General features: G+C 40.4%; 1 protein-coding gene across 4 annotated transcripts; it reads right to left on the reverse strand.

Moving 5' to 3' along the window:
• Positions 1 to 754: 754 nt before the first annotated feature.
• On the reverse strand, positions 755 to 26692 carry trim33 (tripartite motif containing 33). 4 transcript variants are annotated; one of them, XM_080469127.1, is made up of 21 exons: positions 26082 to 26692; positions 22043 to 22161; positions 18964 to 19156; positions 17864 to 17996; positions 17201 to 17317; positions 16617 to 16731; positions 15269 to 15415; positions 14148 to 14265; positions 13646 to 14007; positions 12100 to 12297; positions 10273 to 10329; positions 9845 to 10045; positions 9083 to 9215; positions 8919 to 8982; positions 7820 to 7973; positions 6894 to 7309; positions 6622 to 6733; positions 6465 to 6539; positions 5409 to 5561; positions 3353 to 3403; positions 755 to 1949 (listed from the first exon to the last, which is right to left on the reverse strand). In XM_080469127.1, the coding sequence occupies exons 1-21, from the start codon at positions 26659 to 26661 to the stop codon at positions 1716 to 1718; spliced, it is 3732 nt and encodes a 1243-aa protein (XP_080325253.1). In that variant the 5' UTR covers positions 26662 to 26692; the 3' UTR covers positions 755 to 1715. The 4 variants fall into 4 exon arrangements, with proteins under 4 accessions (XP_080325253.1, XP_080325251.1, XP_080325250.1 ...); XM_080469125.1 differs by lacking the exon at positions 10273 to 10329 and having other exon boundaries at positions 26082 to 26691; XM_080469124.1 differs by lacking the exon at positions 3353 to 3403 and having other exon boundaries at positions 761 to 1949; positions 26082 to 26691.
• Between the last annotated feature and the right edge of the window lie 1224 nt (positions 26693 to 27916).

Genomic DNA, 27916 nt, shown 5'->3' on the forward strand with positions numbered 1-27916 from the left:
GCAGTCTGAAGGTTTGATCACAACATGAACCTACTATCAACATACCTGCCACCTGGACTGACTCCTTTCATGGCTTCAATGCATTTTGAAAATTTTAAATATATCTGTGACAAAGAGCGAACATTTCACCTTACTGCTGGATCTCAGTTTTTCCTTACACGATCCATACTTTATATGACAAAAATTGAAGACTTTTGAAATTGGAATCTATATGGGGCAGCAGGTAGTGGTTAACTCTGGTCTCTTTGGGGAGTTAGCATGTTCTCAAGGTAATCAGTCCAGAAACATTTGTGACTCAAAATGTCCTGGAAGAGCGATTGTCAGTTGGATAAAGCAGATGGAAGACTTGTGGATCACATATACGTAGAAAAATGTCTTAATTTCATACTGAACAATCAATATAATCATTACTTTGCTTTGTTACTTCATAACATCTTCTGCACAGCTTCATTGCTCAATATATTAACGGCTTTTTAGAATTGATGTGTAAGCTATTGGATTAATTATTACACAATTTCAACATTATTGAATCATAGAGAATAGGACTCCATACGTGAAAACTTCCTCCTTGTTGGCGTGCATGTGAGAAGCAAGCAGAGATTCCAAATTACTTTAAAAATCATTTGTCTTGCGGACTTGCTTATTTTATCTTTGTTTGGCATGTTTGAACAGGATAGAAAGTTACTGGGTTAAAGTCTGATTATGTGTCATGTCTACATGGGACAGCTTTCACAAAATGAGCCCATTTATTCTTCGACACAGAACCTCTGGAGTGTTTTATTCCACCAAAAAGTATGAATGTGGATCTGCTTTCACGAAGCAATGGAGAAAAAAAAACCTTAAGTCACATCAGAGGGGCAGAAGAAATCTGAACGATAAAAACTTTTCAATGCACATCATCATCTCATATATAATTTATGTACCTCTGTTAACTCAGCCTGATGAAGAAGCACTTTCACATTTTTGACCACCTTGTAGACATCTGGCTTCTGGCTGAGAGGCTCGGAGCATCACAGCTTAGTGACACATTGACGTTGCATCACCTGTGCTGCTCCCGCTGCACCTCCGGGTTACACTTGTGGATTATTTACAGGAAATGGTGTGTTCGTTCTCCACATGGAAGCAACAGTTCTGAGAAGGACTTGTTAGCTCTTACAGTCAAACGCCACACAAGCATATTTTCTGCGTTATATTTCAAGAACAAGTTTTATTGATGACGAACCCAAACATCTATACTGTAGGAATACCTTCGAGGGCCTAGATTCTCTTATTTACATTACATTTCCACAAATTCATACAAATACTTGGTAGGTTTCATGTCAAAGTATAGAGATCTTACATTGAACAGAACTGGAGGACTTGGATGGTTTAGAAAGAAATTCTCACAACCATTCTAACAATGAAAATGAATGATAGAAAAGAAATGACCAATCGCTAACTACTTCAAAACAAGTCCTACATCAAAAGCTGTACAAGCCGTTTCAATGTCCGTGGTTTCAGGAAGGAATGTCGCTCTTCTGTGCGTCGGTGAGACTTCTGAGAAAAGCGGGCGAGTTGTGTGGTTGACGCTCATTCTTTCAGAGGGAAGAATGACTTAGAGCAGTTTGTACTGAAAGCTTCTTTCTTTTCATCCGTCACATCCAAAGAAAAGAGAAGGGTGGGGTGTGAGGAAGACAGTTTTTCCCACTTTCTCTGGTGTCTTTTGTGGCCGGCTCTCACTTGATGTGGACCACCTTTTCATCAGCTTTCAACCGCTTGCGCCTGGGCTGTATGAAGTCGTCCTCGGAGTCCTCCGTCTCCTCGTCCTGTTTCTCCGGCTCTTTCGTGGGCTCCGGCTCGGGCTCGGGCTCGGGCGTCTCGGGGAAGCTCTGGCCGGGGAACATCTCCTGCAACTTCTCCTCAAAGAACAGGCTCACTGCTTTGCCGGATATGGCCATCTCTGATCCCACCTGTCAGAGGAGGAGGGAGAGGAGGAAGAGGGGGTAAGGGAAGAGGGGCGTGAGGGGCGATGTGGAAGAACAAGGTGTGAGAGAACCATTGAGCGGGAAGGATGAATGGGTTTGAAGCAGGGAGGAGGAAGAGGAGAGTGAGGAGACAAATTAGATGTGGTTAAGACTTCTGGTGGCAGGGTGGCCCCGGCTCAACCTTGCTGTACAGAGCAGAGATATCCTGCCGCCCCGTCCCACTGTGGCTCCATGAAGCATTTCCACTAATCACTCAGGGTCCAATATCTCACTGGGGCTGCTTCCTTTCCTACAAAACTCACAAGCTGATTATCAACCAGTTCAAAGATGGAAACCTTTTATTAAACCTCTGACACCTCTCCGTAGAGACCAGATAAAAAGGACTGATGACCAAAGAGACAATATGAATGCAATGTACAGTGTAGTTTATAGTGTCGCCGTAGTGAACATCCATCAGTCTGACAGATATAACGGCATGACTTTCACTCTTCACACAGCCCTGCATACAGTCGACACATATTTGAATATAGATTAGAGCGTACATTTTCACCGCCCTGCAAAACATAATTGAGCAGATGAGGGGCTGCGTTAACCAGAGGAGGAGAAATCCCTGAATGGCAAAAGTTACTCTGGATATATGTAGACTTTGTTGTTACGTTTCATTATTATCGCTTCCAATTGTAATCCAAACTTTGTTTATGAATATCAATTATATCATGTATGTATTCCTCCTTATAACTGCATGTTCTATTTGACAGACATGTGTTTTTTTCCAGCTATAATACAAATAACAGAAATACTCTTACAGTGTATGTTCACCCACCAGTTTCATAAATCAATCTTTAGATTTGCATGTGCTCTGCTTGTTTATCTCATGCTATGGTGCAGTGTGCATCAAGTGTCTATTAAATCAATAAGCCTTCAAGTAACACTGCCTGCCTTCTTTTAACGGTCAGAAAATGTCTGTAGGTGAAGGCATCTGAGAAGTCATGAGGTTTGTTTTGAACCGCTCATTTTAAAACAGAAAATATACACGTCACATCATGTTTTCAAAGAATACTGATGTAGTCACACTCAAACACATGAGCTGAAGGCCCTGCTGAGACTTTCCAGACCTTCAGGCTCCCTGCGATCCATCACACAGCTCCGACTGCTTCCCATTAAGATTAATGAAAGACGCTGAGAAGTGAGATCCTTCTTCAGCCGAGCGACAAAAGAACTATAAATCACCTCTACAGCCTTTTTAATAGATAATCTTTAATGGTTAATAGTGTGTGACTGCTCACGCTTGCTGATGAATCGTCTGCGCTGAGATAAAGGGCAAAAACATTTCTTGGAGCCTCAGTGGGATGAGACAGGACATTTCCGCTCTTTTTGAAACGGCTTACCTGCGTATTAATCTGTTTCTCCTCATCATAAACCTGGATTATTCGAGACATCTAAAGAGGGGCAATAACATTACAACACAGAAAGTGAAGCAGCAGGGGGGAAGAAAAGAGTTCACAGCACAGGCAGGTTAGATAACAACAGATCAGAAATCTGTTTGCAGCCTACTGTGCTCAAATCACCGAAGCCAGAGTGCAGATATTACCAGCAAGTGAAGGCCACGCAGGATACCGCAAAGGCTAATATAAGTCACATTAGATTATATTCATTTCTGAGTTACTGTGCAAATACTCATTTTTAAAGACTCATTTGTATTAAACGTCACCAGCTACATAACAGTCTGTACCATTCAAATTCGGAAAACAATGAATCTCGTCTTTACATTTAATGTAATCACACAATGTGTCAGTGAACAAAGTGATGAATCATCAAACTGGAAAACACTTTTCTGCATTTCCTAGGGTGAAGTTTTTCACTAAACAAGCCCCAAATAATACCGGCTGTGTGTTGTATGGAATGAGCCAGTTTTCTACATTGATACTCAGCTGCTCCTCTTCTTCAAAATGCTTTAAGAATAATCACTAGCTATCATCACACTGTAATGAATGAGTGTTGACGTTGTTGTGGGTACAAGGAAGTTTGAGTTTCATGATAAAGTTGGAGGTCATTGGAATTATTGGAGGATTTATTGTGAGGAAACCCACCAGTGGTGGCCGAGGGAAAGAGGCCTGCATGTTTTAAACTCTGCTCTACTCCTACACGCCTCAGTATAATGAGACAATAGTTCGCAGGCTTTCTGCACAGCTGCATGATGATAATTCATTCATGAGAGTCAGGTGTGTTGCAGCAGAGATAAAACATGCATGACCGCAGCCCTCCAGGAGCTGAAATCCCCACCGCAGACATCTGGTGTACTTGAGACTTATCTGGCACATCATTGTGTTTCAATACAGAAAAACGATACATGGTGTCATAAACAATTTCACACAAAGCAGCGACCCACTCCCAAAAAGCAACCAAAATAAAAGCATTCATTGCGCTACAAGAGACACTGTTCTCATCAGAGGCATCCACTGAAAAACAAGACTGGTGGTCATTATGAAACAGTGTTAATGTAGTTCAGACGGCGTTGTAGCAGCCAGCGTGAGAAAGCACAGTGACAGCTTTCCACTCCGTTCTCCAGCAGCCAGTGTTAGTCTGGACACTGAAGCACCACTTCCTTCTCCAATCTCAGGCCATCTTTAATACCCGCTACACACTGCGTGATCTCCAGCCATCCCAGACGGAAGACAACCATCGTGGCGATATCGTTTGTCTTGGCTCTAAATCGGTGGTCCTATATTGCTCTGCGAGACGAGTTCAAGGACGGCTGTTATTATAGACAACCTGTGATAAAATTCTGGCAGTGTCAGAAATTCATGGTGATCATGACTGCTGCTGTGAATACGTCAACTAACTAACCAATAGAAACGCAGTATGAAATGAGGTACTGATCAGTGTGACACTGGCGCTAAACCCACATAGATGCTTTGCAGTCACAATAACAAAACAGATAAAAAGAAGTATGTGGGATTTTAACATAACTTTTGGGGGATTTCTCTCCTAACACATAAATGCCACAAGGCCGAGGGCTCCCTTCATATTTTGCTAGTTTCTCCTTCGTGAATGGATGGAGCCGGCTTATGACGTCTTATCATTGCACGATCACACTGGCTCACGTACGTCGTAGGCTGCGATTCAGCTTGTGTTTTCATCGTGCAGTCTGCACACAGCAAACTTTATGTCGGGGCTGATGTTTATTAGACTCACGTTGTACAGCATATAGCTAGCTGTGAACTGAGAAGATTATTGAAATCACAGTGTGTAGCAGGCTTTAAAAGAGGTTCGACTCATAATCTGTTGTCTAAAATCATTCAGGAGAGAAAATGGTCAAACTACATTTTGTGATTCGGCAGGTCCCAATTCAAGCTTCACACTACATCAGTCTAACCCGCTGAGCATGCACATCTCAAAGCAGATGCCATTCCCCAAAGCAGGCTGAGGACTCATGCTGCTCACCTCATTGTACTTTGCACAGTTGTGGAAGACCAGGCGCATATCAGACACAAAGTCCTGGATGGACTGATAGTACTGCGGGCTCCGCAGCTGCAGCTTCTTCTTCACCTTCTTCAGGTCCATGGGCTGCTTGATGATCTTGTAGTAGTTGGGCACCTTAATTCAACAGAAATGAGTTATATAATATCCGTAATGGTTCCATACGCATATGAAATGTTTTGTTTTTACGAGGAGAACTGATCTTTTAGTTTAAAACTGCGTTTTCACGTCTCGTTTTTTGCGGATTTATAGAGTTTCTTTTAGGTGTTGATGTCGTGATTCATTTTTGTTGCATTTCATGCAGTCACAATCACACGTGGTGGGTAGTATCAGTTCAGGACAAGATATTGTACAATATGCTTTTTGTCCACTGCTGTCTTCTTCAAAAGAGCAAAAGTATAAAAAAAGACTCTCCAAGATAAGGATTCATAACAGAGATTTTGCAAGTATAAACATGTTTAAATATTCATGATTTCATTTTCATGAAACTCTGGTTGGTTTTGTTATCTGCCATTTTGCACCTGTTAAATTCTAAATAATTGTCTTCATTTCACGTGTTGCACTTGCTGGAATGTTTAGAAAAATGCAGATACCAAAAACAATGCTGTTATCACACTTTTGAGACCATACATAATAATGCAAGCACACAAGCAAACCTTTGGATTAATATTACATATTGTATTGAATAATTCAGAAATACTGTTCCTCATTCATTCCATATGCTCAGGAGTTACACTGCATATGCTTATTAAGAGCTAAATAAATAGACTGTTCATTAACTGATTTGAAATTTATCATTATCATTATACATCACTTTTGCGTTTAGAGGTTTATATATGCAGGTTTATAAGGTGCAAGGAGAAATCGAAGGTTTGCACTAACAGGAAAAAAAAAACCAACAAGTACAAATCCACTGGGATCTTTGTAAAGAGGAAAATGAGAGAGCGGAATAGGCCGTCTTTATGGTGAGAGTAGTTAATGTGTCGTCACATTAGGTGTGAATCTTACAAAGCCACTTACAGAGGAGGGGACCGGCTCCCTGAACCCAACGCTGAGCTCATGGCAGAAGACGTACAGCAGCAGTCGTTCACATTTCTGCAGACAGAGGAAGAGAGCGCATTAGGTGCCTCGGAGTAATAACAGAAACGCTCTCTGAGGATGTGGATGCCGGACTGACCCTTTGGTCCTCAGGCCTGAGGGGTTGCTCTCCTTTGATTTTCTTGCTGTCGTCACAATATTCTATTTCGGGTTCGGTGAGACTCCGGCAAAATGTGCAGAGAAAATCCCCCCTGAGAGGCAAGAAGCACACGGAGGACATTACGTCAGTGTTATGATAAGTCAAGTTTAAAATTAAACATTGTCAACAAGCAGACTTTAACATTCTTGCATATTAAAACAATCGTAGGGTTTAATCTCATTGAAACACATATCGACTCCCTGATCACTTACTTTGGAAAGATTTTGATGGTGGGCACATGACATTTCATGTGGAACACTTTGGGACAGCGGTCGCAGCAGAGGAGGTCACCACCGTTGATACAGACGGCGCACCAGTCCTCATTGGGGTCGTCCTCCTTCCCACCGACTCCTCCCGTTGCAGCAGATGTCCCAGAGCTCTGAGTGTCCATGCTCAAGTTTCCATTAGTGAGCGGAGCATCTACCGTGCCACTGGTCTTCTCAGTGGATGTTGAGGTAGTGGAGGTCAAAGTGGTAGTGGAAGAAGACGGCGTGGATCCGTTTAGACCCGAACATGAAGATTCTGCCCAGGGCTCAGTTTTGATCCGCTCTCCCAAAGCCCTGGCAGCATCCTGGCCTGCAGATACGGCTCCTAACATGGGCAGCAGGCTTTCTTCTGGATTGCTCATCTATGGAGAGACACCCAAATATTACCATGGGGTTATCTAACAAATGAACATTTTCTGGGCAATGGTTTTTGGCAGATGTGGTGCAATGTATAACAACACTTTGCAAAATAAGTGAAGATTTTTTTCATCTCTTAAAAATGGTGTGCATCAACGATTTCAGTTTTTTACAATACTGCATTCTCTCCCACCTGGCTCAAACTTTGGGACGGGAGTGTGTAGTACATTAATATAGTCACAAACTGAACTGCCACATCATTTTTGGTAAAATCATAATTAACCCAATATTTCAATGATTTCATCATCTGACCAAATCCTATGAGCTGAGCCTCATTGATTTTTGCTCCCATAATATCCATAAAGGTAAGGAGCCCTTTTGACATTGTGACATGATAACAAATGGCTCAATACAGCTCAGATAACCAGATGCCAAAGGTCAGTATGATGTCACCACTTTTACAAACCACAAAGGCTTTTTCCCCCCTCCCTTAAGTAGATATAAAGGTTTCATACCATGCAGGCACTCCTCCCAGAATCTTTGCTCCGCTCTGTCTTCAGTGAAGACCCCGGACAGTTGTAACTGTCGTCTGTCCCGGGCTCCTGCTTCACCCTCACCTGGTCCACAGCACCTCCACCTCCCTGCCCCGACCGTCCTGCAGAGCTACAGCTGAAAAGCACACACACAAACCTTTAATAAGATCCCATCACTTAAATATTTCATAATCAAACCTTATTTACATGCAGCAAAGGCACTAGAACTACTCGAGATTCAAAACAAATCGTTAAAAAAATGCTGGACTTTCTGCACCATTCTGTGTTGGCTCAAAACTATTCTGAAGCTGTGACAGTGCTGCTGACTGTAGCAGCTTTAATCGCAGCTGTTTAACCCCCCCCCCATGTCTGCTGAGAAAAATAACAGTTTCTCTTGAAACATTGCCAAAAGAAATGATACAACTTCATTAAGTTCCCATTCCTAAATAAATATCGGTATCATTACTGAGGTTGGGTGTAAAAAAGAAAAAACACAGCAAAATAAACGTGCTGAATTTTGGAGAGCACAAACATCTCTCGGGGAATGTTTTTGTTTCAGATTATGTGCAGCTACACTGGCTGGGTTTATTACTACACTCAGCAACGATACATAATAGGAACACACAGTGCAGATAGTGCATTAGTATTTGGTGTATTCACAAGTATTTTTGTCATCGACTTTAAGTTGAGTTAGAATGGATTCTAGAATATTACACAAACCAACTGAAACTGCGCACGATTCATTTGCGCAAAAAAAAAAAAAAGAAAAAAAAAAAAGAGGACGATAGAAGTAATTTCTCCGACATGGACATCAGAATTACTATCCTGCAGGATTATGATGACATGTCACACAGGGAACTGGTTCATTTGGCTGAATGATGGCACAAGGCTCACTCCTGTGGTCTTATGTTGCTTCCATTAGTACAGAAATCTGAAAATGCCAGCGCACCGATTCCACTGAAAGCCATACATGCTAAAACAACCAGAGAAGCACCACCGAGTTCTTTTCAATTGTAATGGCTTTGGTGTGTTATTGTTTGCAATAAATACAGAGTGTTAAAATAGCCTCGTGGTTGCTCACCTGCCCCTGCTGCCTGTGCTGGATGTGCTGGAGGGTCGTGCTGGCGTGTGGGCACTGGACAAACCTGCAGAAAGAAATAATCCAGTCACTTATGATTGCTGTTGTTCCGTGCCTTCATGCACCTTAACATTCAACAAAAACAGCGACGGGAACCTCTGGGTTACCTGAAGAACCCGGAGAGTGTGTGGATAGTCCAGGTGAGGCGTTCACGTCCACCGAGCCCAGCTGATGCTGCGTGCTCGCTGTGATGTAACGAGAAAGGAGGTGTCCAAGGTTGCTGGAGCCCGCATCTTCCAACTAATGATGACAAAAGCAGAGGGAGGTTAAACATGAATAGAGAAATCAAGCAAAAAAAAATTGGGGGGAAAAAGACACAACAGTAAATAAAATCTGTCAGCTCTTTTGTGTTACGTCAAATTCTCAGATATTTCATGACAGCACATTTTACACACGCTTTTACATTCACATACGCCGCTTAAAAGTTTTGCAGGTTTCTATTCATTTTCAGATTGATTTGTTTTAAGAAAGTGGAGGTTTTTGATGAGCTACACTGATGAAAAGCTGCGATTTACCAGTTACACCTGCGACTACATTCATAATTTTACACCAGGCTGTTCTTTAAAATGTTCTTCTGAGATTTATCTAATCCTGTCATGTCTTTCCTTTGAGTGTGGGGGAAACCACAGTTTGAATCACAGTTGCCTCAGGAAGAGCGCCAGGTAGAAAAACAGCTAAGCTGCGATGGCTTGCTGCAGAGACACCTGTATAAAGGAGCAGCTGAATAGAACACTTACTACTATTTTTCTACATTATTAATCAGGGTTACTAACGCTGGCTTTTCCATGGCATTCATATATTCAGAATAAGTAATAAATAACTTTTTTTTCTTTCATATCATTTGAAAACAACATGGTGAAACTTTGCACCTGAATGGGTGGGATCTCAGGTAGGCAGGGCAGGTTCTCAGGATTGGTGACGGAGGGGATGAGCTCGATGGGGCCTATGATTGGACTGGCGGGGCCACGGTGGGCGTGAGCCCCGGCCATGCTGGCACTGGTGGGACTCGTTGGGTTGGCATTATGGAGGGACGCCACTGGGAAGGGGCCTGCGTGCCCCGGGTTGGAATGCTGCATGGAAAAAGAGAAAGATAAGAATGGAGGAAAATGAGATCACAGAATGAGAGGAAAACATAATGGAAGGAAGAAAGAAAAAGGAATGGGGGAAAGGTGAGAAAACAAAAACGATGAGGGAAGCCTCTTGAAAAGAGACAACATGGGGGCATTGTCATGCATTTGATTGACCACACATGCTGCACAAGACACATAAATGACAAAGTAGAAAAAAAGTGCCAAACCCCTGATTGTAGTAAGAAACGAAACCTTTGGTGGCTCATCTCAGATTCTATAGACATCTGGACACAAAGAAAAAGGGGCTGGATATAGTGCAAGTCTCTACCTAGTCTCACATGCAAGCAGTAAATTGATATTATCATACTGTAACTGCAAAAGAGTGTTTGAGCAAGCAGAGAACGTCAGGTGTATAGATACATTGGTGAGGCAGTTCTGAGCAGACCCGTATGCATCACGGACAGAGAAGTTTAACATACCCTCACATACAACATTTATCCAATTTAATGTATTTGTTTTCTTTTCGGTTTCCTCTTGGTTACTCAGAGTTTAACCTGCTTATCAAATGAAAGGATTAACATGTTATCTGGCATCATTCTGTGGTTTTGTCTGACATGTCGGTATAGCGATATCCTTCAGTTTGTTTTTAGTTAAAAACCACCACCATCGCAACTCAGGTCAAACTCCAGGAACCACAAAGTAACCCTTCTCAGGATTCATCTGAATACGGAAGTGAAAGGGATTATGAGGGGTGACAGACACTGCTCTTTTAGAAGGACTAAGCAAGACACTGTTAGTAGATTACAACCACACACCTCTCAAAACAGCAGAAAACAATGGAGCAGAATGTACACCTTCATCATCTTCACACTCATTTGTATTTGGCTGACAGATGCAAATAAAAAATCTAATCTTGTGGAAGATACTTTCATTTTCAATGTAATTTGATCAGTAATGCAAAAACACAGACGCTCAGAACTTCATATACCAGCGTTCATAAGCGCAGGTTTCATGAAGGTTTATCTGTTAAATCAGCTTCACCTCCATGGTAACTGACCAACATAAATATTGAGTAAGACTTTTAAGTTTGGGTGTTTCTCTCTAAAAAAGAAGAATGGTAGTGAATCAAACATGTCTTTACTCAATGGCTAAAAATAAGCCGATACAGATATTTACCAATAGTCAATATACTCAATAAAAGTGGCTTGAGAAGACTGTTATATGTAGAACTACAGAAATAAAATTATATTGAATTCTGCTATGTTTAAAAGAGCTACGGTTTGAAAAGTGGATGATAAAAAAGAAAAAGAATAAAACATTTAAAATTTGGACTTGAATGTCACAGGACAAACAAAATTCTTATGTCTGTTAGTAATTCAACATTAATATGTGTAAAGACAGAAAAACAATATGCATGCAACATACTGAAGAAACTGTCTTTTGCTTTGTTAGCAAAGACATTTGGTTGCTTCAGACCAGCTTCGTCCTCTGTATCTATACAGTTACTGCTGTTTTCCACCAACTGACATTTTTGGTTACAGACATTCTTTAAAAAAAAAAAAAAAAAAAAAAGAGGACAACGTGGAAAAGGTAAATAAAAACAGGATGCAATGATTCGCAAAGCCTGAACCCATTTACAGTATAAAAGAAATGACATATCAAGTTAAACTATATTGACTAGAAATACTGAGCTGCTATTTTCATAAAACGGTCCAATCCCAACCTAAATGAATCAGGTCAAGTGGACTTTGTCTTATGTCTTGGAAGATGTTTGGCTCCTTATCAGTTCACGCTGGAGCAGTTGCCCCCATTCCGAGATGTTTCCTACTTGGACAAAACACTACCATGCTTTTGTAACCAACATTGGACGTCACATCTGTGTTCTACTGAAAAATACAAAGAGGTTTATGAGATTTGCAAATCACTGCATCCTGTTTTTATTGACACTTTACACATCATTCATACCTTTTAGGATCATTACAGGGTGTGAGTGATTAACAGTTTGTTAACCAGTTGTCTACCATGTAGTGGAAGCAGCGTGTGTTTGGACTGACCTGTCTTTGTAGCTGTGGCTGCATCATGGGGGGAAACGGCTGCCCGTTATGCCTCGGCTGAGCTGAGGGCAATCGATTCTGTGGCGGACCGGGCAGACGCATGTGATGGGAGGAGGGGAACATGGGGGGGCCGGGAACCCCGTTCATACCCCCAGGCCCTCGTGGTAGCTGCTGCATACTGATGAGTCTTGGAGGCTGCTGGAAAACACAAAGGAAACACAGCACAAATTCATACCCGGGACAATCCACTTTATAAACAGCTGGGAGTCAAAACAATCAGTATCACTGCCTACTGATTGTATTCCTTTGTAAGCCATTTCACACTGCAATTTATTTGTATGTCTGTCCTGACTTAGAAAAACATCATGAATGAAGTGACACTGATGTTCATGATGACACCGAGATCAGAGTATGAACTCGATGTAAACAAAGCAATCAGTTTATAATTCACTGTTTATGATCTACCGCTTTTTGTTTGACAAAATCTAATCAAGGCAGTGTGAAATAGGTTGACTTGCAGTTATTTGTTGTCAAAAAAACAATAAACCACAGTTTAACAGCTCCCCTGTGACAGCTTTACATAAATAAGGCAACCACCTTTTCAGTGTAATGATCAAATCGGCTGAGTGACGATACTTGATGTGACTAACAAGTAAAGAAGCTGCATCAGCAGTGGTAGAATGACAAAATCACTTGTTTTCACTGAATAAAACAACACTGCTACTAATACCACCCAAGAGCAAAACAGAGCGCCACCGGAAGTCCTTCCTTCACGTGGCAATATGACTGTATAACTTCTATATTTAAACAGTATTTACTGTGTATGGGTTCATTTAATATTTTGTGTGCTTATACAAGGCATTGCAAAGCCTGTACATATTAATCTCTAGTATAACTTACTATAGGATAAAAATGAAGTATTTGATGTTTACCTTTCACTTCTATTTATTCTGTGTGTTCTATTCTTTTTGTAGCAATGCTTTCAGGAATTCATTATTGAAGTACTTCTATTCTATTGTCGATCCAGTTGCTTAATGTTTCCAGCTTTAGGACAAAATGTCAAGTTATTCCCATCAAGCCCACCTTGAGCTTTCACATTATTTGAACGAGAAACTGTGATATTAGCTTCTGACCTCTATAGTCAATCAGGTTATCCTCATCTTTGAGTGACATTTTTTGCCAAACTCAATAAAAACTCTACAGGCCATAGTAAGAAACTATGCTAATGAGCATGAGACAGACAGACAACCTGCAAACACCATGATGCCAAAGATAGTTTATAAATACACAGAAAATGTTTCCAAATTTTGTTTTCAGGGGAAATTTGAGCTAAAATCTTTTACTAAAACTCAAAATCCTAAAAATAATTATAGCAAAATGAAGTCCATTTTTAAGGCAAGTGATTAAATAATTTAACACTAGTTACACGTAGAGCTTAATTTAGGAAAAACATTTGTATTAGAAGGGATGCCTTTCAACAGACTGCCGGAGCACAAACTGCGCAGTGCTTCTGCAGTTGGTAGATGTTCTCAGGTGTTCTCCATACCTGTTGCTGAGTCATGGACGGACCGGCCTGTCTGGCATGCTGTTGGGACATTTGTGAAGCGATGCGCATCTGCTGCTGAATTTGCTGCTGGTGCTGGTGCTGGTGCTGTTGTTGGTGCTGCTGCTGCTGCTGCTGCTGCTGCTGCTGCTGCTGCTGCTGCTGCTGATGCTGCTGCTGATGCTGCTGATGCTGATGCTTTTGTGCATAGGCTGCCTGCTGCATGTGTTGCAGCCGGAGCTGGGCCAGGTTGATTTGTCCCGGGTGTTTTCCAGGATGACCTTGTCCTGGTGGCATCGCTGGCCCTCCAACCATCATATTGCCCGGCTGTGCAGGTGGTGGCGGTTTCTCCACAACCAAATTACCTGCAGTAAAAATAGGATAGAGACCAGTGAGCTGATATCTGTAAAAGTGCACATGCAGCAGTGAATGCAACATTAACAGTATTGTTCAGAACTTATTTCGAATATACGTCACATGAAATATAATGATCAATTTCTCTTACCTAAATTGACAACATTTTTGGCCCAGAATGTGGGGTCACAAAAGAAGCGCACCACTCCATTGGCCTGTGGTGCCGGCTCCAGCCGAGCTTTAAAGAGCTGGCGAAGTTGGAACAAGATCTGGAAAGTTGCACACGGAGAGAAAAACTTTTTCATTACTGAGCCCAAATATAAAAATAACAAAGGCTAAATTTTCACTATTCAATTATCTCATTTAGTAACTGTCTTGTGACAACTGGACAAACCTACCAAAGTAGAAAGAAAAAAAGATAGTTCTGTCACTGCATCAGAATATCTAATTAAGTCCACACATTACTCAAATGTTGAACTGTGGCCTGGAAACTCATCAGGTCTGTTAAAAGCAGAAAGCAATGGAAACAGCTTTCAGCAGCACAGAGACATTCTTCTATTATATCAGACCCTCAATGCAGCAATCTACGTAAGCTCGTTGTGGGAGTTAACATTGTCATTACCATGTTGAAAAGGGAATGTTTCTCTCTGCCCTGAAACTGAAAGTCGAGGATGAAAACTGCCTGTGTAATCCTGCACGGACCAAGAAGCTTTGATTCATATTTCACACTTTAAACCTACTCTTCTGCCCCCTAAAAGTTAAAAAAATAAAAATATTGCAAATGCCACACGTTCTGTGAAGTTGCTTCTTAGCACCATTATTATTTTAATGAAATTTCAGCTACAACTAAAAGGTCCAATTTGTTTAAAACTCAGAACTGTGTTGTTGTACCTTGATATGTGCCAGCGTTGAATATGAAAATGAAACTGTTTTAATGGTTTTAGCTCAAAACAGCCTACATATCTTCATTATATCTAAAAATAATGGTTAAACATTGTGTGTATTTCAATGCAACTAATTAAATAAGGTCCTTTCCACAAAATGTGTCTGTCTCAGCTCGTGGCTGTAGTCTTAAAAACTCTCTGACTGAATATTCCCTACATTGATTAGTTTAATGAAGCTGTGAGAAACAAGTAAAATAGTGATATATCGATGTGATATATATAGCGTACAACCCATTGTTAAGCTGTTTATCACGTGACCTCAGTTTTTCTTGCACATCATATTCATCATCAAAGTGTGGAGCATCTGGACAGCCGATGAGAGACATACCAGCCTCTTGCTGTAGAGGAGCGCTGTGCTGCTGCCAGTACTGATGGCCCAGTGGCAGAAGTTGAGCACATGCTGGATCTGCTGGGCCAGCTGGGTGGTGTCCTTGTGCTGATTTACAAGCCTCAGACTGCGCTCTTTGGTCACACTCTGGATGGAAAGCAAAATTGTGTTTGTCAAGACCCAACCTTAAAATCCTTGCAGTATAGATGAGTCTTGATCAAGCCCTACCTTAGGCTAACATGAACAAGTACTAGGTTAGATCTTCAGTTGTGGTTATAAATATTTAGGGGAAACGAGGCGAGGCAACGCAAACAATAAAATACGTAAACACAAGAGTATGTGATGTCATATACATGAAAGTTTGTGCAAATCGCAGCGCAGCCTTGTGAGAGAGATCATTGTAATTAAAACTAATGTCCATGCATGGTGTGTCACTACATTAGTATTAGCGATGGGTACAGATACCAACCGAATTCCGTCAGTACTGTCGAGTACCGGTTCACGTAAAATCAAACGGTGCCATGTTTCAGTACCTAAACGCATCCTTTTGACTGTGATGGAGTGGAAGAGGAGGTGATTTTCCAGGCCGGATTTGAACCCAGCATTGCACAAATAGGAGCATAATGACACCCGCAGCCGCACGTTCTGTCAACAAAGCAAGCGTGGCTGATAGAAAACGCTCCAAAGTATGGCTCCGCTTTTCAAAATACAATGCAGATTATGCTCGCCGCAACATTTGTGATGTGCAAAGCCAGCGGAGGAAATAGTTTGAATATGAGGAAGCAGCTGCTTAAACACAAGATTTTTGCCAATGCTAAATAGTGCACAATTTTCAACAGCCTCAGCTCTACCATCACATATATGCCATCACAATATTTCCAGAGGGGAAAGGAAAGAAATGAGTATGTGCAGCTGGATATTAATTTGTGCATTATAAAGCAAAAACACTGGGTAGTTCTAGTTAAGGGTAATCATGTTGAAGTAACTTGTGAAACAAGTGCGATGTTAAAATACCAACAGTTGGATGTTGTTTTGATATATTTGTTAAAGTTTATATATTGAGAAATAAATATGTAAAATTTTAAAATTATGAGACTTTATTATTAAACGAATGAACATTTATTACCACATAAACCCACACAAAAGTACCAAAAATTGATACAGTTGAGCACCGTACAGATTCCCAGGTACCGGGCATTGATACCGTTAAAATGTGAAAAGAACCCATCCCTAATTGTATACAATATACAAAAGTGATGGTGACATAGCGAAGAAACATGATCTTTTCTCCTTCATATTGAAGCACACACTTCAGTTCTTGGCAGGGCTTTTCTGAGTGTTCACTCACCTCTAACTGCTGAAGCAAGGATTTGCCTTTTTTGTTGATTTCATTTATCAGCGTAAACACAGCGATTTTGATCTCATGCTCCACTTTTCTGTGTGTTTCATTCAGCTCTTTTAACCTGGAATAAAAAGGAAAAGACAATAACATTGAAACATGAGCCACCAGTACACAATTCTATAGTAACCGAATGCAGATCGACTGGTCATCTGCTCTGAGGTCTATTACATTGCCAGGAACACTTCCCCAGCCACGGTTTCAAAACATAGTAATCAATTTCAGGAATTGTGAAAATAAAGTTTTGTTGCTGCCTTTAGTTTAGAAAATAATATATATTTTTTTTAATTTGAGATCCACTGAGACCGTGAAAGGGTCAGTTATATGAAAGTTACATATTCGAAAACAACAAAATTTCTCTCTCTCAAATTGAAAGTCAACTTTTAACATAACATTCATTTTAAAAACTGAGCTATGTTTTGACTTGTCTCTTCCGTAATTTGAAAAGTTATCCAAAACGTGAGTAATGTGAGCCGTCACACATTTGCATCAACCGTTAACCCGGGGAAAAATGTGGTCCTGACAAAAAGTACCTTGTTTGCACTTGAGAAACGGAATAATGGACATAGTTTTTCTTCTCTTGCAGCTTAGCAATACTGGTCTCAATGACATCCTTGTGGTTCTGGAAAGCCTCCTCCAGAAACTGGTATCTGGAAGGACAACACTAAGTTAGAAACAATTTTACAATTGACACACCAAAAAAAACCAAAACATTTTTTTTAAATAAGTAAAAAATAAATCAAGTTTCTTTGTTTAAAGAAAAAATGAATTGGTAAGGCTCAAACAAGTCAGGTGCCAATCATATCCTTCAGATACGGCCTCATGAAAAATGCATAATTCATCTTGGAAGTCCTTCAAAAGATCAATATGAAAAATCATCAAGCTCCAAAATTCATGATAAAAAATACAACCTGACAAGTGTTTTCAATGTTTTACATGTACAAGCCGATTGATTACGTATACTGAAATGAGCTGAAACCAACGACTGACGGTTAAAAGGTTTGTTGTGGAAATCCCGTGCCAATATATTAAAGTTCAGGCAAACTGTAATTGATAACCTATAACATGAGATATCAGTACAGAATCAAAACAAAAAACGGAATCATTCTAAATATTGGTGCAAAACGCAGCTGTACCCTCAGAACCAAGAGCAGGGACTGGGCAATAGTGTAATAAGTGCATATATACTAAGATACCTGTGCTCCTTGTGCTCCAGAAGTTGACAGTCCCTGCAGGTCAACGTGTCACACGTCTCACAGAAAAGTTTCAAAGGCTCCTTTTTGTGGATGGGACAGAAAACTGGCCTTTGTCCTGACACGCTAGTCGACTCTGTAGACAAAGAAGGAAGGACGAAAAACCCCAAGACTAATTAAAGCGGCAGGAAAATTCATTACCTTTTCATTTATGTAGGTTATGTCTTCAGACACCAGGAGCCTCAGTTTGACAGAAATGCATGATTTTTCTCCCATTAGAGGCCATTATAAGTGATGGAATTATCCCCACATGTGTAATATCGCCCCCCCTCACTTAGATGAGAGCAGGCAGAGGACAGGAAGGACAGCTAATAAAATCCAAAACATTCAAATTATTACAAAGTTGTACATAAGTTTTCATCAGCAAGGCCTCCCTCTGTCATATAATAAGTCTTTGAAGCCAAAACGATAAATGCCCTTAGAGAAGATAATGTTTGTGCAACGGGAAAATTGGAGTGGAAATCTTATTTTCAAAGGCAAATTGTGGATCATGTTGGATTTAGGTCAGAGGTGTCAGCGGCTCATTTTTAGGTCTCAATGAGACGAACAACTGAAGTTCGGGGATCTCTCTATGACATTCCTGTGGGCCATTGTGGCCGCTTTAGACTTTCTCTGTGGCGCTAGAGAGCAAATTGTGACACTCTGGAGGTTAATCCTTATATTTTAATACATTTTTCACCGGCCATGATAAGTGTACCAATTTTAGTGAGGATTTCATCAGGTTTAGTGGGTCAAATTTGGGTTCATTTACACTTAAATATAAATCAAAAAAACAAACAAATGCTCAAATACTAATAGGGTCCTTGCCTCCGGGCAAAGCCTCCTCCAGGCAAGGCCTTCTCTAGAGTAGGCCTTGCCTTTCGGGCTTGGTCCCCAAGGCCTCGCCTGAAGGCAAGGACCCTAATTATGCAAAAGGCCTGAAGCAGGACAGTCGCTACAATCTCTGAAAGTGTCATAAAAGCTACACAATGTAATTCCTCATTTACTTCATTTCAACCAGAATTAGTGTATTATAGGTGGCATGCAGTTTCAGTTTGACTGACCAGAAGTGGTTCCTCCATTGTGGGGGTCCCCGGTCTTATCAGACGCAGCGTCTTGATCTTCCTTTGTTCGGATTTTGTGGTCCTTGGTAACTTTGACCCTCTGGTGGGCCTCAACACAGGTCTTGCACAGCCATTCTACACATTCAACACAGTAGGCGATGGTTCCTGCGTTGTCGTCGCAACTTGTGCACACCTTGGAAGGATGATATATAGCATTAACAGAACGCAACACACTCAGATAAGACCTCAAAATTCAGAACTGACTTGCCTTTGAAAGAAAATGTTGCCTTGCCAAAGTCTTTCATCCATCATAAATAATTATATAAATGATTTCTAATGTAATAAGCACAAACTACTAAGGTTGATTATCAATGAGGAGAAACAAAGATCTCTGGATGAAGTAAACTCCATTTGGCAGACAGAAAAATACTCAACTTGAATTCTTGACTGGTAATGCAATTTATTTTCCTCAATTAGTTCCCCAACTAAAAGAAACAGCACTGTTGTTTCACAGCAGGAACATTCCTCATCCCAGCCTAAGTTTGGGGGCCTTTTGGTGCAGTTTGTGTGTTCTCCTTGTCCATGCATGGGTTTTCTCCAGATGTTCGAATATCACATTCAAATCTATTGTGCCCAGATAAACCAACGCCAGAGATACACTGAAGAGAAGCACGATGTGACGTATATAACCCCCTAGACATTTGCAGGGAGGATTTAACCTAATTAAAAACAACTGAATACCAAAAGATAAACCTGGAAAATAGTAATCAAGGCAACATTTAAATAAAGAAGTACAAAATAAATAAAGAAATTACAAATACATAATTAATAGCAGTGATAATGAGTGTGCATTTACATTAGTGTTTGTATACAGTAGGACCTAATATGGATCTTTGTGAAGAGAAGGATTGAGTGTTCTGCCTATTTTTTTTATTATACAGATTTTTTTTAAAGTTAAAAGAGAATCCATTTTAGTGAATCATTTGGAGATTCTTTCTAAGTGAGGGTTGGCCACAGACTACTGTGTGACAGAAATAAGTTAGTATCAAAGGCAAACAGTGCAGGGAACATGGAAGATGCGGCTACAGCCAGGTCATTGACATAGATAAGTAAAAGCAATGGCCTTAATATAGATACCTGTGGGACTCCACATAACCCCCCCATGGATGTCAGGCTATGGCCTCGTTTACATGACAATGTTTCAAGTGAAAACGCATTGTTGTTTCTGAAAAGTTACCGTATTTTCCGGACTATTGCGTGCACCTGAATATAAGCCACACCCGCAAAATGTAAACAGAAAAAAAAAAAAAAGTACATATATAGGCTGCACTTGACTATAAGCCGCAGGTGTCCACGTTGTAACAGGTCAGGAATTTCACTGCAGGAATACGGAGATTGCTCATATTTTCAACAATTCACACAAATCAGTCTCTGGAGGGAGAGGGAGGGAGAGGGAGAGGGAGAGGGAGAGGGAGAGAGAGAGAGAGAGAGAGAGAGAGAGAGAGAGAGAGACTGCACACGCACAGTATAGAGGAGAGCCAGGGAAAGCGAGAAAGAGGAGAATTTGATATTTTACCTGCAAGTCTTTCCTCCAGTTTAGTTTTAGCAGTTTGTTAGCTGTTGGCAACCTGCTGTTTTGCTGCAGAATTACTTCTGTGGTCGTTAAATTCGGCTTTTCAAAGTAAAGCTAATGACTTTCATTTTTGTCAATCAGCCTTCAGGTAACTTTTAAAGTGAAACTTTCTGCCTTAACATTTTTCCACTCAGTATTGTGCTGCCCTGGAGTCACGGTGCTGCACCCAGAGACGCTGCACATGCTGCTGCTCCGGTAAGGGAGTTAAAAAAAAAAAAAAAAAAACGGAAGTAAACAAAACTACGTTAATTCCGTAAAAAATATTTTTTAACGAATTAAACGTTTCAAATGAACTAATTACATTAATGAGTAATTTCTGACAGCACTAATCTGAACGCATCACTCACGGCCGTCAGCTGCTAGATTTCCAGACCACGGAAAGCAGCACAAGACGAGGTCACAAAGAGCAGAAATATCACTTTTAGGGCAGGTTTTGGAGAAACAGAAGCGTTCAAAACAGCATGTATCTACATACGGAAGTAGAATCTAGTGGCATGAAGCCCTTTAACCCGTAAAAATCCATAAATTAGTCGCGTCTTTTATAAGCCGCAGGGCTCAAACCGTGTGAAATTACGGTACACGGAAATGGCAGAAATGCTGTAAGAGATGTAGTTTTCATGTTGAGCCACCAGTGGCTGCTGTTGTAAGTTTTTGCAATGATCACATGCATGTGCGTACAGAGAACAATCCACTCTGAACATTAACAATGCAATAATACGGACATTTGTATGGACAGGCGACAAAATGATTGTGTCATTGTCTTGTAAACCAACACCTAAAACTAAACTTTTGCATTTTCACTTGAAAACGGCATGTAAACGGGGCCTCCGTGGGTAAAAGTATTTGCTTGTCTTTCTGTGTTGTGCCTGTGATGGATGGATTGATGACATGTAGAGAGTGTACACAGGTACATCACTTACACCTTTGAGTAGCAAGCAGTGCATTGCTTGCCACGAGACGGTGTTTCCTATTATTATATGGGAGAAAATCTCTATCATTATTCGTAACAGATTTTCTTTTTTTTTAACTACTAAATGAAAGATCTAACCTACTGAATAAGCTGAGCCAAAGATATCATCAAAGAAGGTGGTAGGTAGTAGGCTGTCTAGATACACAATTTAAGAAATTTTTTTAAGAAAAACTGAAAGAAGTTTATCAGTGACAAGAGTTATTTTGCAGACAATCATATGGCACATGATAAAAACTGCTGTTCCAATATGAAATTGTTACATCAAGAGGTTGTTAAAAGAATGACTGTTCCTTTGATGCTACAGTCTTAGCTATTTCTAGCCAGATACTTCCCAAGGCAGAAATGGTAAAGAATTCTTCAAAACACTCTTCAAATCCCGATGTTGTGGTATTATTAGTAGAGAAGGAAAAGGAGGCGTGTCCCCCATCACCTATCAATTAAGCTTTAGCGCCAAAGGGCCAATTGTTTCCACATACCTTTGAAGCTTTGTCGTCAGATTTGCTGGTTGCCTCTGTGGTATCTTTCACGAAGTAGTTGTCAATAATGTCACTTTGTTTGTAGTCCTGGTGGCAAACCGAACACCGCATAACATTCACTAGAGGAAAAAATACAGAGCAAAGGGAAAGAAAGCCGAGGGGTTAAACAAGAGAATACAATTCTGTCGACATTGTTTCATTAATTACTCTCTCCATCGACAAACAAGCAACATAAAGGATTACCTGTCTTTAGAAGCACTTTAACTCACAGGAATAATGGATAACCTTCAGCAGATTTTCATGATTTATTTCTTTAAAATCCTGTTATCGGTAAACTCTTGGCCCGATGGGGCAGTTACGCTTACTCATGGAGACTAATTGATTTCACAAGATTCAATTTAATCATCCCTGGAATTTTTATTAAAATATTAAATCACATGGCCAAACAACAGAGACTGGTCCACCTAATCACTTCATTTAGCTTGGTTAATGCAATTACTGCAATAATGACAGACGCCAAGTAATTAGAAGAGCGCATTAACTTTCCCGCCTATTTTTCAAGGTTTAATATCAGTCACAAGATTAAACTTCACGTGAATGTTTTAAATTGGGTCAGTATAATATGGTTGCACCTCCTCCACCTTGTAAACCAATAAATTCCCACCCCCTCCCCACCAGCCCGCTGAGTTAAGAACCGGTATGAGCTGGATTGAGCCGGTCTACACCGGCTTGAGCAGCACACAGCCGGTTTGTGTGAGCTCCAGCTGCATGGATCCCCCATGTGATTGGCTGCAAACACAGCTGGACTGAGATTGTGTAGAGGAACCCACCAAACACCCACACACAGACACAGACACAGACACACACGCGCATGCACACACACACTCACTCACAGCTGTCACTTTGAACTAGGGCAGTTCAAGCTCTGCCATATGTCTACATGTCATTAAAAAACACATACACAATTAAAAGCATATTTCAAAACAGGATTGGGGGTCTGATTGCTCACAATCATTAGTTCCTCTACTAAATATTAAGAAAAAAAAAATTATATATATATATATATATATATATATAAGTCTGGAAGCAAAACTGCAGTGGCCTGTTTTGTTTGCATCACCAACAAGTTATAAGAGATCTGGCTCATATTTTTGTCACTTTAACCAAGTTACTATGTATGAGGCAGAACAACCTGTCACCAAATGTTAAACCAGATGAGATAAGGCCGATCATGCAGAGGTGAGAGGTGTTACAGCTCAGCGAGCCTTGAGGAGTGATTTAATTTGAGGGTTAGCTTTGGGAACCCTGCAACGGGATTGGAGGATGATACACAGACCTGCAAATAATTTGCTTCGTAGGCATGCATTCCCCCCCCCCCCCCACAAACTGAGTTATACGATACAATAAAATAGCATCAGTGCAGATCACTGAACAATTTATTGAGCAGAGATTAAAAAGAAGAAGTAGAGGGAGGATGAATGCATAAATGAACAATACAGTTATTAGGAAGTAAGTAAGTTGTTTCCGTTGGGCGCTTCATTGACCCTTTGTGTTCACCTGGCTTTTACATCTCATCTTTTTATTGTGCATGACTTTGAAATAAATAGCAATTAAGGGTAATAGTGAATCTTTTAAGATGCCTATTTTACATTTCTCTTAATTTGTTAATGCCAAACCATTTATTGCTATCTACCAATTAACCTCACAAATCTGTGAACCCTACAGACAAGTGTCTCGCTACAGGTTCAGTATCAGTGTCGTACAAAATGCGTATTCTTACTGTATCATGAAAACAAAGCAGCACTTGTTACAACTACCACATTTTTCATTAAAACTAAGGTATGCAAGGGTGGATGTGAGAGGATTTGTCCGGGGCTTCTGTGGAGATTGTCAAGTCTTTAGCAGAGGAAAATGAACTGTTGCAAGTCTATTTTCTGTCACATTCAAGGATTATTAATAATCACAAGTTATGGCAATATGTCATAAGCCAAACTCCCATTTACCAGCTGAAGCAGGAGGTCAAATTCTATCAATGAATGTCTAGGGTTAAGCATGTTGTCAGAGCCAGGCAGACATAATTTGTAAGCCATTATTAAAAGTCAGGGTAAAATCTTTTTGCAAATCTGGTAACCAAACATTTTTTTTTGCAGGATTGACCTGTTAAGGAGTTTAAATAATTAATCACTTTCTAAGATGTTAGTAGCTTTCAGAAAGTAAGAACTGAAATTCATCTCGATTAACAACGAGATGAAATATTTTCAGACTTTTTTTTAGGCTTTTTCAAGATTTGTTTCAGGATTGACTCCAACATCCAGATCGTGAAACCAAAAAAACATTTGAAGAGAAATCCTTTTCCTCTGTCAATCTGTCTAATTGTCTGTTATCGATTTTTAGGTGTATTTTTCTTTCGATTTGGTTTAGGGCATCATAATCCACAGTAACCCAAACAGCAGTACTTTGTGGTGTCAGGCAGTTCCAGATATCCATGTGAGACCATGTGATTGAATCCAATACTAATGTAACTCCTGAAAACAAAATTTTGTGATTTACAATTCTCCCCTGAGACAATGACTACTAAAATGATATTAGACTTGGTGGCAGGTACCATATGGAGGTAAAACCGTGTGTGTAGCAACTAAAAGGAGAACATGGAGTAACATGAGATGTTACCACGAGACAGTCTCCTCTGACTTCCTCACCTTAAATCTGAAATGCTACACTTGTTTAGGGTTGAGTGCCAAGGCTGCACATACATGCTGCGGTTACACTTTCTGATTTAATAAAATGCCTTATTAGTTTTCATTTTTGCAGAACTTCAAAGAGGTACAGAAATCAGCCCAGACGAGAGCATTTTCTGCCAGCCTACTGCACAAAATGTCAACAAGTACAGTTAAAGTTAATGTTTACCTGCTGGTGTAACCTTGAACGTAAACATTGATGGTTCTTCTGAATCGAGTATTCTAAATAAGCATTGAAGCGAAAATATGTTGCTTACAAATGAATGCATATTATCAGAGTGGAGTGTTTAGTGTTTTCCATAAAAACATGTGGCAGAGGTGGTATGGTTTTACCGCTCTTAAAAGCTTGAACTATTTTTGTATTGACTCGTAAGAGATTCTGCCTCATACCAAGATTATCCAAAAATGTAGGAGCATCATGAAATCAAAGGGAAAAAAATTTAAATCAACATACTACATTCTCATTACACTTGTACACATTGTGATCACACATCATTTTCTAGAAATGACAGTTGGCAAAGAAGAACAAATAATGTTAAATTTTTTTGAGGCTTTGCAAGCACTTTTGCCAGAGAAACAAATACAACATTTGCAAGATGGTGCAATTGTAATCTTTCTGCATCTCGAGAACCTATGCGAGCCCTTGCAATGTTTCCCAGGAATCCATATTTACATCCATGTGCAATGAAGAATATGTAAACATGTGTACCTGTAATATCCAAGTGATACATGTAAAATATAACACCTGGCTGAAATTCACTATTTTTGACAAGATGTCGGTGCTACACTATATACTATCAGTTCGACTAGTACAGGACTTATTTGACATCTGTCTGAGATCGAGCTGCAATCGGATAATTATCAAAACGATATGCAAATGTAAAATTATCGCACTTCTGTATCGAAGCTAAACCGAAAAGAAAAGGGCCCATGCTGTCGACATGACATACGGGAATACAGCTGATGGCTCATCATGTAAGTGATTACTGATCGGGTCAGAAAATGAATTGCTTAGGCTCCAATTGCCTGCTGCTGCCAGTTTGTGTCTGTTACGGTGTCTTCTTCTCCCATGACGTGCAGTTTAATCTGACCACAAGCTTCTTCTGTGCAATGCCATAGTCTGAAATCTAACTCCCCGGCCTGCAGGCATCAGCGTTTCGAGGCGTTAAGTCTCAGGTGCATCATCCAGCTGTCACCGTATTAACAGCTGCTAGCGGTTTATGTCAACAAATTACAGATGACAGAGCAGAGGCCTGCTCTCTGCTGCATCTTCCTTCCTATCCGTGAACCGAACGACTCACCTATGTGCGTGTCCGCCTGCCCGTGTGGCCCGGTCACCTGTAAGCTCAACTGTCGCTCCGGTTGCGGGATACATTTTAGGCAAAAAGAGTGTAGACAAGGCAGAAGTTTTGGTTCACAGTCTGGGATCTGAAGACTTTGTTTACACACTGCGCACGTATCCAGCAGATTAATGGGAGTGGATGCCGGCGTGGCCGCGGGAGCCGTGGGAGGGGGGGACATTTCAGTTTGGAGTCCGCCAACGGGGGCCTCGCCGGCGGGGACGACTTCTGCTGCTGGCTCCGCATCGGTGCTGCTAGTCTCAACCGGGCTAACGGCCGTGCTAACGTTCTCGTTGGCTTCCCCAGGAGCACCAACCACCGCTCCGCTGCCGTTGCTAACGTCTCCTCCTCCACTAGTGGGTGTCGGTGCCTCGTTAACGATGTCGCGGGGCTCGGTCTCCTCGTCTTCCTTAGCTTTCGCCTCTAAAACATTTTCTGGATTCTCTGTTTTCGTCTCTGACTTCTCGTTTTCCGGCGCTGAAGGCACAGAGTCCGAATTAGTAGACGGTTCCATATCCTCCTCGCCTTTGTTGTCCGCCATCTTCCTTCCTCTTTGAAGCCCTACTGCACGTACTGCGTAACTTCTCGAACTAGGAAAACGTCATGTACGTCTTGACGTCATACGTGCTAATTTTTCTACAAAATCGAAATAATAATAATAATAATAATAATAATAATAATAATAATAATGGTAATTCAGCCTTAGACTTTTTAGGGACGAGAGTTGCAAATTGATGTCAAGCTACATACTCTATGTGCAACACATCAGTTTTTTTCTATGTATATTGCACTGTCCCTGATAAATAAATAAATTGAATAATAATAATATTCACAGTGGAGAGATGTGATGCAGGTTTTCTTTAAATTACTAACAAGCTCTTTCATAAGCTCTAAAGCTCTTTGATAACTTCCAAAGCTCCAAAAGTTAAAGAAATGTATCTTTGAAATCAGATCATACTGGTGCTACAGTATGAATTAACTAACAACACATGTTGACCCTGTGTAACGCTTCAAATTAATCCATGCATTTGTTGCTGCGAGATTGAACTGTTCTTCATTTATTCATTTATTTATGTTTATATATTTATTCATTCATTGAGTGGTTTGTTTGTTTGTTTGTCTGTTTGTTTTCAACATTTGAATCAAATCACAGGCCACAAAGGAGCAGAAATAAAAACCCTAAACAGAAAAGAAAGAAACACAAAACCAACAAACCAAAAAAAAAGGGTTAGGGTTATGTAGTAAGTAATTTGAAATCTTGATGTGTTTCCACATGCCTGAAAAAAGGAGTAAGATGACGTTTAAGCTTGGCTAATGCCACCTCTTGACTCTGGATACTTGCTAAAATGAACAAATATGTAATATCAAAAATTTCTCTTGTTATTTCATGTATCAATTAATTATACATTAAGTTGTCATTCTAATGTATGCCAATGAGTACAAGAATAGATCTAAAACTGTAGCTTATACATTACATTTCTTAATGGGCAGTTTCATGTTGTTAATATATCAATGTATAGAAGGCTATGTGTACATAGACCATAGGTGAAGATAAGGTACTCAATAACATTGTATGGATTAATACAAGTTGACTTTATATAGTATCTACACACACACACACACACACACACACACACACACACACACACACACACACACACACACACACACACACACACACACACACACACACACACACACACACACACACACACACACACACACACACGCATCCTACTGTTATGCAGTTATGTACATGGCCTCATACACACCCACATATTCATATACATTTGTTG

This window comes from Lipophrys pholis, assembly GCF_963383615.2.
Source record: "Lipophrys pholis genome assembly, chromosome: 8".
In the NCBI taxonomy this organism is placed as follows: Eukaryota; Metazoa; Chordata; class Actinopteri; order Blenniiformes; family Blenniidae; genus Lipophrys; species Lipophrys pholis.

Bases quoted from the DNA above. Each gene is read 5' to 3' on its own strand.
- trim33 (XM_080469127.1), bottom strand. From the start codon at position 26,661: ATGGCGGACAACAAAGGCGAGGAGGATATGGAACCGTCTACTAATTCG. The intron at 22,162-26,081 runs GTGAGTCGTTCG...TTTTTCCTCTAG, and splicing joins GCAGGCGGACACGCACATAG to TGAATGTTATGCGGTGTTCG. The intron at 19,157-22,042 runs GTATGTGGAAAC...CATCCTTCCAAG, and splicing joins CTGACGACAAAGCTTCAAAG to GTGTGCACAAGTTGCGACGA.